This window comes from Etheostoma cragini, chromosome 16, assembly GCF_013103735.1.
Source record: "Etheostoma cragini isolate CJK2018 chromosome 16, CSU_Ecrag_1.0, whole genome shotgun sequence".
Taxonomy (NCBI): domain Eukaryota; kingdom Metazoa; phylum Chordata; class Actinopteri; order Perciformes; family Percidae; genus Etheostoma; species Etheostoma cragini.
In genome coordinates, this window is record NC_048422.1 from 1,390,492 (window position 1) to 1,402,519 (window position 12,028).

The following is a 12,028-nucleotide window of genomic DNA, read 5'->3' on the forward strand; positions in this document are numbered from 1 at the left end:
TGTCAAACAACTGACATTAATAACAAGACAAATGGCAAAAAGTATAAAAGTTGTTTATTTTTAAGACTTGATCTGTTATAATGCAGTAAATCCAACATCGATGATCATGTTTTGCCCAACATTTGCATGAAATTGGCTAAAAAATACAAACTCATGCACTAAAAGAAAGAACACTGACTGAGCATAAGACTGACAATCCAAATTATTTTGGCTGTCGGCTGTTAAAAAAACATTTCACAGTTTAAAAAATAAATTTTTAAAATATATATGGTAGGCTATGTTAATGGCTTCAGAAGAATAAACATCTAATATTTTCAGGTGATCATTTTACATGCGTACATGCCATGCTGTATTTTACTTTTCCGGGGGTTCATTTGTTGGCACAAACATGATATATGAACCCAGATAAGGCTGAGTATAAAAAAAGGCAGACTTTATCAGTTAAATAACATTTTCAGTGTGGCAATATTGATCTTAAAGCCTGAAAAAGCGATGAAAACATTATGAAAAGCGTACAAAAATGTTGGTTTCATAAAAGTAACTTTCACAGAGTTTGACCTGATTTTATAAAAAAATGAAAGCTTTTGGTTGTACAAGATGATAGGAATGAACCATGTGATGGTACAATTAAATATACTCTTATTTAGATCCTATTTCAATATTTTCTATGTCAACGCTGAACTAAATGACTATAATGTCAATGATGGTACTTGAAGTGACAAAACCACAAACTCTGCAACTCATTAAAGCTTTTTAGCTTCGTTTGGCTTATGGCACCAAACTGCAGACCCACAAAATGAGCAACTAGCTTCTGAAGACTGTAAAGCATTAAAGTTAAAAGAGAGTACATTAGACATTGGACATTAGACGGAAATTTCACTCCAAATAACACGAATGAGCATCCAGAACCGGTCACAATTACAATCTTATTTTTTATGGATTTGTTTGGACAATTTGGTTTCGAATCTGATCGTCGGTTCCAAGTTTAATGCTCGAGTTTGGGTTTCCGTAGCGGCCCCGGTACTTCCATGGGCTTGTTGGGTTGTAGTCAGGGTGGCTTTGTTTTACATTGAAAAAGCCCAGTAAAAATTGAAAATCACTCTTGAATCAAAATAAAAATGTCCTCCAATCCAAAAGAAGAACTGGAATATTCCGATCAAAACAATGCCAAACCCTTTGAACGATAGGCTTCTCTTTGCCCTTTTGCTGTAAAACATCTTTACATGGTCTTTCTCCCTCATACCAAAGCTCCAGCTAACCCTTTACAGACGTATCAGAGGGGGAGCAGTGGGTGGACAGAGGTGGTGGCACAGATGTCCTCCATGTATGGAGACCTGATAGTCCCTCAACCTTGAGTCAATCTCAAAGACTGTTCCTAAGCTTATCTGTGCCTTAGATTGAAAAGTCTTAACTTTATGCAGTCCCCCCCGATCTAGGGCGTGATGCTTCCCATAAGCTCAGGGGTCAGGTAGCCGCCTGGCGTCGGCATGACTTTTGGGATTACCAGCTGGGGTGCTGGGGTCGAGTTGGGAGTCAGTAAAAGGCTGTTCTGCCTGTCGACACCCTCCACCACGGTGTAGACAGGGGAAAGAGGGGATATGGGGCTGCTGTCTGATTCCTGGGATGGTGAATAATTCATGTCTCCGTTTGCCTGGCAGGGTTCACTCGTGTCTCCTGTGGACAATCTGGGGCTCATTTTCCCTGCGTTGAGCTCTGAGGTGTAACCTCCGTGGTCTGGGTTGACCACAAGGAGCTGGAACTCTTTCTTTTCTTTCTCTTTCTGCGCCATGATGTCTTTCTGGGGGTCTTTGCCAGTCTGTTCCTCAGGCGACAGCAGCACTTTGCCAGAAGACCTCACCTCACTCACTTTGGTGTACAGCGCCTCTCGGCCCGGTGCCACGGACCTAGGCTCCACAGTGGCGGGGCTCTGCATTGGGGGGCTTGGCTCGCAGGCGGTCGGGCACGACGGGTCTTTACTGTGGGTTTGGTATGGGATCAGAGGAGTGTGCGGTGACGCTTCCGGCTCGCTGGGGAGATCGGGATCGCAGCAGCTGGCCCGGCCCGAGTCGTCGTCTCTGAAGCCCGTGGACAGGGGAGAGTTGTTGGAGGACAGCGAGCGCTCCACGAGACAGTCCGTGTCCAGGTCCGTCAGTCGCTCGTTCAGCTCCTCGATGTCCAGATCGATGAACTCCACCCAGGGGTCGTTGTAGTACAGCTCGGGCCTCAGATCAGGAGGGCCGCCCAGGATGGACGTCAACTCCCGCAGCTTCCCTTTCTGCAGTGAAGAAAAGAGAGTTGATGCTATGACGTGAGACGTATGTCATATGTCACGAGTACGATAAACCATGTTCACGATTAGAGTCGATTAGTCAATAAAAAAATCATCGCAAGCTATTTGGATAACTGATTTATCGTATAAGTAACTCTTCACACAAACGGCAGATAATGCTGTTTTCAGCCTCTTGAATATAGACGTTTCCTGCTCTTTTCAGCTTTATTATCATATTGACCTGATCATTGTTGGGTTTTGAAAGACAAAACAAGACATCACCATGGACTTTGAGTGAAAAGCATTATGGGTTGTTATGTGGTGGTGTTATTGTTCCTCCAAGTCCTCTATAATGTGTGTTTATACTAATTAAGTCCAAATCTCAGTTGGGAATGTTTTCTGAAAATGGTTTCCCTGTTCCGAGTAAGCTGAAGAATCCCTTTAATACAGAGTGTACTAATACATTAGGACAAGGCATGGTCACGCATAATAACACGCAGATGAATACCTTGAGTAGTTCAGGGTCAATTCCTCTTATTTTAGGTCCAGGAACAGGAGGCAAAAGAATAACCATCAACCTTAGGGAAGAAAAGAACAACACACTTGACTTCAGCGGTCAAGGTCCCAGCACCATTTCTCTAAGCTTTTCCAAACCTTCTAGTCCTACACAGACGTCCGGATGGTTGAGAAATACTCACTTCTCCTGCTGCGATATGATAACTAACATCATGATGGTCACTAAGCACAGGGCACCGAAGACGAGCAAGGCCACCACTGGGAAGCCTGGCACTGGGAAAAGAAATGCACACAAACTCACATCACGTACTGTCTGTACATATTTTACATCTGAAAATCACCTAAATAAATAAAGAGTTTAATGAAAAACAGGCTATGCTTAGGGTTTCTGTTGACAAATCCATGATTTTTAGAAGCCCTTGTCAGATATGAAACACATAGCGTTGCTTATTGGTCTTGCTTTATTAATCTGTAAATGTAGAGGCTTTGTCCTTCACACATAAAATGTTCCGTACAAGTGGCTTGTTCGGAAATGAGGCCCATGTAAATTGCCAATTACATTCATGGTTTGTAACGAGGACTCTGTCTGAAAGGGGTTTTAGAACAGCCTGTTTCCGACCTGTACCTTTTTCTGATTTTAATCACATAGCATCTTTCATAATTGCTACTGTATTGTATCATCTTGTGCACTTCCTTATAACATGTTTGAATGCTTTGGGCATAAAGTCAGATTCACAGCAGAACAGTTTGTGCATCGCTTTCAAATATAATTGGTTGGTCCTTCGCTTAGTCCCCCACTTTGGTCTGTACTTGCGTGATGATTGGGACTTGTAAACAGAAATGAACATTATGCCTGTAAGCGAACATCAACATGATAGCATTGTTGTTGTGAGCATGTTAGCGTGATGATGTTAGGAATGGAGGTGCGTTCAAAGCTTCTCTATATATAAAGAGCAACCGACGCTGCACCAATGCTATTAAATGGTACACACTTCCTGTCTCCTAAATGGGCGCGGCCTCGTTTGAAAGTGTAGTGAACGTCGTGTTGGATGGAGGAAAAGTGACATCTGCATAATTTATGAATACTATTTTTTTGCTAACATTAGATGTTGACACAGCTAAAAACCCCTCTTACCATTACGAGGATAAGATGTCAAAAAAGTGACAAACGTTCAAAAAAGCGTCAAAAGTGTTGAAAAAAGGGACAAAAACATAACAAAAAGTGTTGATTTTCAATTTTGACAAGAAGACCACCCAAGGGTTAAAGAGGCGCTGCAGTGGTGATTATGGTATTCTAGCAGCACAAAAGAGTCTGTAAGCAATACTGACATTTCTATAAAATGATATTATAAAAGGTAATATTGTGATATTTGTTTTCTGCTGGTTTTTGTGCAATGGCTATGGCTTACTGTTTTTATCAAATCAAATCAAATGATCGCTATTTAGGGATAAAATGGAGCTGGATTCTCACATGGCTACAGGTTCATGTTGGGAATACTCGTTGAGAAGCTCACACAGGATAATAACTGGAAAAGAATTTCTTTTTAATATGAGGATTCTGATGCTCAGTGAAAGGAGGCGGGAGCTGTTTGGCGAAGGCTGCGGCCGAGCATCACCGTGAAAATAACAGCCTGGTCTATCCAGGCGATGCAGCGAGTGCTTACCTTTAGATGGGACGAGCACAAACAAAGAGTCGCTGAACTCTCCAAACTCTTTCCCAGCATGCATCTTGCACCGGACCCGAACCTCGTGATTGACGTTAGTTTGAAGTCCGTAAATGGAGCGGTGTGTGCTTTCCACAAGCTCCACCTGCGGTGAAGAACATAAGGTTCAATTACCAGAAGCACTGCTGCAGCATCACCCTCCTCTGCTCCATTTGACAGTATAAAAAAGTTGACTATGAAAATCAATTAATGTACATTAAAGTCTGGGACTCTTGGACTGTTGTACCTAAAAGTATGATTAAATATAATTCAAAAAAATCAACCTAAAGGCTAACTTTTCTCAAATTGGACCCTATTTTCTCATGTTTTTGCATGCTGGTCCAGCATTGGGCAGTTGTCAGCTTGTTTTGCCGCAATTAAACGTTAATGGGCAATGGCGTAACTTACGTCCACTAAAATGGTTTGTTTGTCACTGACATGCTCAGATTGTTATTCTAAGTGTCTGACAACATTATGGAAAGGAGCCCTGCACAGGTCGACCTTTTTGTTTTACATTAAACAAGGCCTGGAATCACTATCGCCAAACCTACCAGACTCCATTTAAATAAACAGTCATTTTATTATAGTCAAACTTACTTCATTCAAAGTCGACAGAAACATAATGTGACTATCTAAAGCTGTCTTGGTTCGTCTTTCTTCTGTTCCAACAATGACCACTCTGTGTTGGTTGAAATAAATCCTTAATTCAACCATTTACATGTGAAAATATGCTGGTTCTATTAAAGTTGAAATCACTATTCATCTAAATGGAGTTTGGTGAGTTTATCAATGTTGGGACTGTTCTGGTTAAACAAAAAGGGCCTCACTCGGGTCAACCTGTAGCTCACCCAGTAGAGTGGGTGCCCTATGTAGGCTGCGTCCTTGGCAGAGCCCCGGGTCCGAATCCGACCCACAGCCCTTTGCTGCATGTCTCTATCCCCCTTCCTGTCTTAAAGCTGTCCTGTCAATAAAGGCCATGAAAAAAAATCGTTAAAAAACCAAAAAGGTCTATCTCTGTAGGGATTCTTTCCATAATGTTCTCAGATACTCACGTAGAATAATAATCTCAGCATGTCAGTGGCAAAAACAGCACGTTAAAAGCTAAAATCATAGATTTTTTACATGAAGTCTGATGAGTTTGGCGTTGGCGAGTTCAGGGCTGTTTCTGGTTTAACTAACAGGATCTTATTCTTTTTATCCACAATGTAGTCAGACACTTTCTCGGTCTGAGCATGTCAGTGGCAAAAACAGCACTTTTAGTGGACAGAAATTGAAGGTGCACAAAAACCCAGAGTAGTTAACCTGCAGCCTGTAGCGTGGCTGCCAGCTGCAGCGGTCCTGCTTAATATTGGGCTAAAAAATATTCCCAGTAGTCACGTAGACACAAATTAAGGAGACACCCACCACTTCCCACTTGTCAGCGGTGACGACGCGGTACTGGACCTCGTACCGCAGCGTCATCCATCCCATCTGCACGTCTGCGGACTGGGGCGGCTTCCAGCTCAGTATGATGTCATAGTAAGTGCCGGTCAAACTCTCATTAAGCAGAGTCCAGTTTAGGCCGACTGGAGGATCCGGTTGCACTGCGGGCCGGAAAATAATAGTTGTAGCACCGGCAATTGAACAAGAATTCAAAAAGAATGGGTTGCGCCTGCTGATCACACAATGAAACAAGTAAATACTGTACATCTGATATGCAAATAACAATCAACAGGATAATTATGATATAATTGCAGATAATAAACAAGTACTGTGCATGACCATCAATTGGTATGTCAGAATAATCAAAACATAAAAAAGAATAATAATGATTAAACATGGACTTCTCTATTTGGCCTTACATTGTGGCAGGAGAAGACATATTTAGCTGCCAGCCACGCCATACTTCTTTATCTTTCGCTAATAAACTGTTTTATTTATTTTTATTTAACCTTTATTTATCCAAGTAAGCCGATGGACAACTGCAACGACCGCCCGGTCGCAAAGCTCGCTTCTCTAGCCTTTAGGCCAGGTGGACTATGAATCAATATTCAGTCATCTGGATTCTGGCGGGGGTGCAGGCCAGGGAGGCGGTGAGCTCACCGATGTCTTGAAGGTTGAAGTGGCTCTCGTCATAGAGGGTGGCTTGGTCCCTGGAGCGGAGCTGGACGCTGTAATATGTCCAGACGGACGTGTGGTTCTCGTTGAAAAAGCACTCGTTGGGCCTGTCCGTGCTGTAGTGGGGACACTCACGCCACTCTTTGGGAGAAACGTGGGGGGGTCTGCAAGGGGGGGGAGGTACAACACGTGGTTAATAAAACAGCATGAACCAAAGGAAGTGACAGGAAACAGAGCTATATTAAGTCACAAAATCTACTCTAAGCTTGTTACTTGTTTCGTTTAGGTCCAATAGTTAAGTTCGCCTTGGTGGTGATGGTTTTTGATGCTTATGACACTTGTGTTTTCTGGTAAGGGTTTTATACAGAGAAAGACAGAGAAAGACAGACTCGAAGGGTAGCACTTTAAAGAATAAGCGTGAATGTGTAGTGTCGAAAACAGACACGAAAGGCAGCGCTAGATCGGCTTAATTAGTGTGAAGAAGAGTCCAAGGAGACGAAAGACAACGTCTCAAAAAATAGAGTCGTGAAGGGTAGAGACACTGCGGGTGATGACGAAAGGCAGCACTATCACTGACTAATTAGTGTGAAGGTGGTCTCAAGTGGGTTAGGGTTTTATTGGTCTTAATTATTTTATTTTTTAACTGTTTGCACTTGTATTTTATCTGTTTAACGGATTTTGTGTAAAGCACTTTGAGTTGACCTGTTGCTGAAATGTGCTCTACAAATAAAGCTGCCTTACCAAAGGAGAAGTCATGCGGTTGTTAAAATAAAATGTATTTATCGTAACGTCGGCATCAATGTGCTCAGTAAATTCCATGCCAATCTGCCAATTAGATTATGAGATATTTTATGAAGCTGATATTTAGGCTTATGAATATGGGCTACACTGAGTTACAAAGTTTTCATTGGATTCAATTAAATAGTTGAGGATTAATATACGTAATAATTAACATGAAATGGCATAATTGTTCAAAGTGTTTGTCCGAATTAATCTAGGGAATTTAACTGGATTTTTACTCTACAAGTAGGGAACATGTTTTTCTTTTGCACTGAAAAATGTGTACTGTAAATAAATGTCTCGATTAGCAAATTTGGGACATATCAATGTCAACTAATAATCGTGATAGTCCAAAAAATCTATTACGTTATAGTTTTTTCTTTTAACAAATTATGGGTTTGTTCATATTTGTTTGAACTTGACATTTTGAGAAAGTGACAGCCCTGATACTCAGTAGAGCTAAAGCTTGTTTGAAAACTACAGTGCCCAGAACAATCCTGAAAATGTTTTTAGAATTTTTTTATTATATAGCTGTTATTGTGCCTCTTTCTTTTGAGGATTCATGTCTTCATAGGAACCAGTGGGCCTGGGGCTGGACGCCAGACTGAGTGCTGTAGTTAGAAAGACTAACACGTGGTCAGATTTGGTCTTTTTGTTGAATTTGGATAGAAAAAAAAGAGAATGATATTGGGTTAATTCTTTAACCAGCATCTTTAGAAAATGTCTCGGCCTTTTGGTGTGCATTCATAAATTCACTTACCCGAGTTGTTAAATATGAACCATTCGATAGGAGAGAAACACTACTTTGCCCTCCGATTGAACAGGGGCTGGATACCGAGTTCAATACTGGATACAAGATTTAATACTTTTTTACCCAATTTCAATACCTAAGGAGTAGTTCTCATCACCGTCAGAGGGCCAATGAGCATGGAGCATTCTTCTCCCTAGTAGATAACGATGGGCGTGTGTGTGCAGTGCCGTGAAGCAATTTGTTGCAAGACCTGATATCACGCCATCCTTCCGGTGGTTTTATGTAGTCCTAAAACCATTCCAATGACTTTGAAGCTGTTCCATTAAGGTACAGTAACTTTAAAAAACTGCATAGTTCCCCTTTAAGCTCCTGCATAATTCAGGGCGTTCTGCTTTGAGTAACAGGCTGCTAGAGGCGAGCGTAGACGGTAGACTTCACTCTGCCCACATCCTCTCCATCCAGGCTCCACCTTCCACTGCTAAGATGAGGGCTGTAACCCCCATGAGCTTCATTTTAGTTTTGCAGAAACCTATGCGTGAAGTCACAAAGACTAATTCCATATTTTATACGTCTGTGGCAAAAACCCATTACATTTCAGAGCAGATCCGAACCCTGGACAGTAGACTTAGATTGTTGCCATACAGTACATCTTAAAACCAGTAGATGGCAGTAAGGTCCAAAATTGACAAAACATAACCAATTGTTGAAATATGACAACTCTATAATATATCATTTTAATATTTCATCTGAGAACCGGTACTGCCACAATTGTAACACACTTTTTAAATCAAACTTAAGGCGTGGCTATGGAAACGTGAACACACACATATCACGCGGCTACCTATTCTCCCTCTCACATTCAAATGAGAATTAATTAGCAAACAGGTTTATGTAATGCTACTTTATACATGCAAAATTTGGACCAAAAATATGTTTTTCATGACAACATAACAAGCTGTCAGGTTCATGATGTTATTTCAATCGAAGCATTAGGTATTGTAAATAGGTACATGATAATGAAGTGTGTTCAGGTTTTCATGAATGTATGTTGAGTACATGAAATATTTCCTATTTAGAAGTCTAGTATAAATACACAGCAGAGACGATGCTGCTTCAGCCAGGCACATCCATATTTTGACATAATTCTGGGAATATATCCAGACATATGTAGTGGTTGTGCTTGCAGATTTGGGGATCTTGGAAGACTGGACTATTATATTTTGTATTGTTTTGGATGATTATATTACATATTATAGAATATAAAAGGCTTTTATTTTGAAGTTAGTGAGTAATGACTACATTACTTGGACTCTGCCTTGTATCCAAATAAAAGTTACACCTTAAATGCACAGAAAAAGCACGTATTTCCCTTTGAGTCAAGTTATCCCCCTTACAATTTGTTAATGTAGAATAAGCGGAGGTCTCCAGGCTGGGAGAGGCTCTTGGAAGCTCCGACGTTCCATCTGCAGCGGAAAGTCTCCATGTTGGCCGAGACACAGCTGGTGAGGTGGGGCTGGTTCTGGGGGAGGACTGTAGGGAACGAGACACAGAGAGAAGGAATGACGCATCATTGGGTTGCTGTACCGCGCTTCAGGGACAGGAGATAACGGGGACCTCTGTAAATCCACACAGCAGCAGAGCATGATCTGCTCAAGACTAAGCACACTGCCACGCACAACTGACGGACTGAGAAAGACATTTGTCCCCTGGGCCATGCAACTCCACAATGCTTCACCAAAAAGGAAGAGGGCAGATAGATAGACTTGTTTGTGTGGTCTTTCTGCCTCTCCTCCCACTCCACCACTTCCATTAGCTTCCATAACAACAATAGTTATGTACTGACTGTCTCCACTGGTTCACTGTGTACACTGAATTAGCCCACATGCACTATTGGACTTATTTGCACTACCACGACAACACACACACTCTCATAGAGCACCTCACCATGCATATTTAACCACAGGGTCAGTCCCAGTCCTGTCAATGCAAGTGTCTCATGCTTATACGTCCCTCAGTGCATTTATGTGGATTTATAATTGAGATTATTTAGTTAATTCTCATGTGGATTTGATATTTTATCATCCTGTTTATGGTGTATGTGAATGTTGTGTGTGAAGCCTTCAAGCTACTGGGACTTTGAATTTCCCCTTAGGGATCAATAAAGTATCTCTATCTATGTATCTAAATCCAGGGAGCAGCCACAGGGCGAGTATCGGCCTCTTCCTGGAAGCAGTTTTTATTGCTTTTCAAGCGAAAGCTGCAGCCTGAGACTTCTTCCACAGCTGTTATGAAATAAGCTATCTGCTTTCTGTGTACGCTATATACAGAGAGTACTACGTGGATCCTGTTTCATAGCTGCAGAAACACAAACATGCATGTTTTCACTGTCAAAGGGATGCAATACAGTAAGCATACCAAGACATTGCTTGGTTTTTAAGTGTGCTGTAGATGGATACTATTGTCCCACAGAAAGATAAGGGTAAAAACTAAACAACAAGAGAGTTGCATGGTGGGTAATGTGGTTGCCGGCCTATTATTAGTACTGTATATATATATATATTTTTTCCTGTATATTATATACAAATGAACCCAAATGAATATATACTGGATTAATTTGGGTTCATTTGCAAGAATTATGTATATGCAGTTTTTTTTGTTTTGTTTGTGCATTCAATCGAGTAATTATCAGCCTTGTGTTGGGTTATTTTGATGAGATATCTCAATTTTCCTTTACGTTGTCATAAATCATGCTTTTTCTTTTGCAAAAGGTAATGTCTATCAAACTATTGTTGATTTATTCCTTTTAAGAATGACTATTTTTGCAAATTAACTTTATTTCTCTCTCTCTCTTCATGTCCAAATACATAAATCAATGCAAATCAATGATTGTGGGGATAGCAGCAGTTGGCTGACCACATTAGCATGTTAGTGAGGAGCAACACTCTGTACAAGAAGGCTCCATCGCAGCTGCGAGGCAGCCCTCGGCGTCTGATGATGAATACTTCTGGCTTGCTGAGGGTGCTTCATGGAAGGGGAGGAACAAGTTAAAAATAACCTGTTTACCAGATCCCCGGCTCCTCCTCAGAAGTCTGCTTAGCTCAGGATTAAGAGAAAAATCAATTTGACACTGAGCTGCTCATGGGTATAGGAACCCTTGCCTAAGGTGACTAAAAGGGATAAAAGAATCATCTTTTGGAAATTGACTGCAATGTCTTGATTAAAAAAGGACAAAAAATCCATTATTTAAGGACACTTCAATGCCTAGAAATTGGCATGGTTTTATTTCAGTTAGCCTAATAGCTGGTTTGATTTGCATTGAGAGATGATTTTATATAAAGTTCCCCATTCCAATCACAAGGTATGGTAAAGGCCATGTGGTGATGTGTGTGTGTAAGGGGGGGTATTTTAATTCCAAAGACCAAGGGAGCTTTATCAGGATGCATAGTATCCCGATCCATGAAATAACTGGCCTTTAATAATACTATCTGCTTCTATGGGAATTTAACATAGGGGGGTGTATAATTATGCCCCTGTATTTTAACGTAGGGGAGGGGGTGTATACTTATGCCCCCTGTATTTTAACATAGGGGGGTGTATACTCAAGCCCCTGTATTTTAACATTGGGGGTGTATACTTATGCCCCCTGTATTTTAACATAGGGGGTGTATACTTATGCCCCCTGTATTTTAACATAGGGGGTGTATACTCATGCCCCCTGTATTTTAACATAGGGGGGTGTATACTTATGCCCCTGTATTTTATGGAAGAACATGTATTTGTTTAAAATGCATTATTTATTCACATAGAAAATTGGTGTCCTTCAAAGATTTGATTTTTCTATGAACTTGGACAGGCTGACGCTTCATATTACACACACACATACCTCTCACTCCACACCATACATGCCCTCCC

At 41.1% G+C, this 12,028-nt stretch overlaps 1 protein-coding gene across 1 annotated transcript in view; it reads right to left on the reverse strand.

Moving 5' to 3' along the window:
* Positions 1 to 339: 339 nt before the first annotated feature.
* ghrb (growth hormone receptor b) overlaps positions 340 to 12,028 on the reverse strand; it is a 25,164-nt gene continuing 13,475 nt past the window's right edge. Inside the window, exons 3-9 of the mRNA XM_034896338.1 lie at positions 9,511 to 9,646; positions 6,571 to 6,749; positions 5,893 to 6,071; positions 4,450 to 4,594; positions 2,968 to 3,058; positions 2,778 to 2,847; positions 340 to 2,275 (exon numbers count right to left, since the gene is read on the reverse strand). Of these exons, the coding sequence (XP_034752229.1) occupies positions 1,433 to 2,275; positions 2,778 to 2,847; positions 2,968 to 3,058; positions 4,450 to 4,594; positions 5,893 to 6,071; positions 6,571 to 6,749; positions 9,511 to 9,646 (1,643 nt within the window). The 3' untranslated portion in view covers positions 340 to 1,432. The remainder of the gene's footprint in view (positions 2,276 to 2,777; positions 2,848 to 2,967; positions 3,059 to 4,449; positions 4,595 to 5,892; positions 6,072 to 6,570; positions 6,750 to 9,510; positions 9,647 to 12,028) is intronic.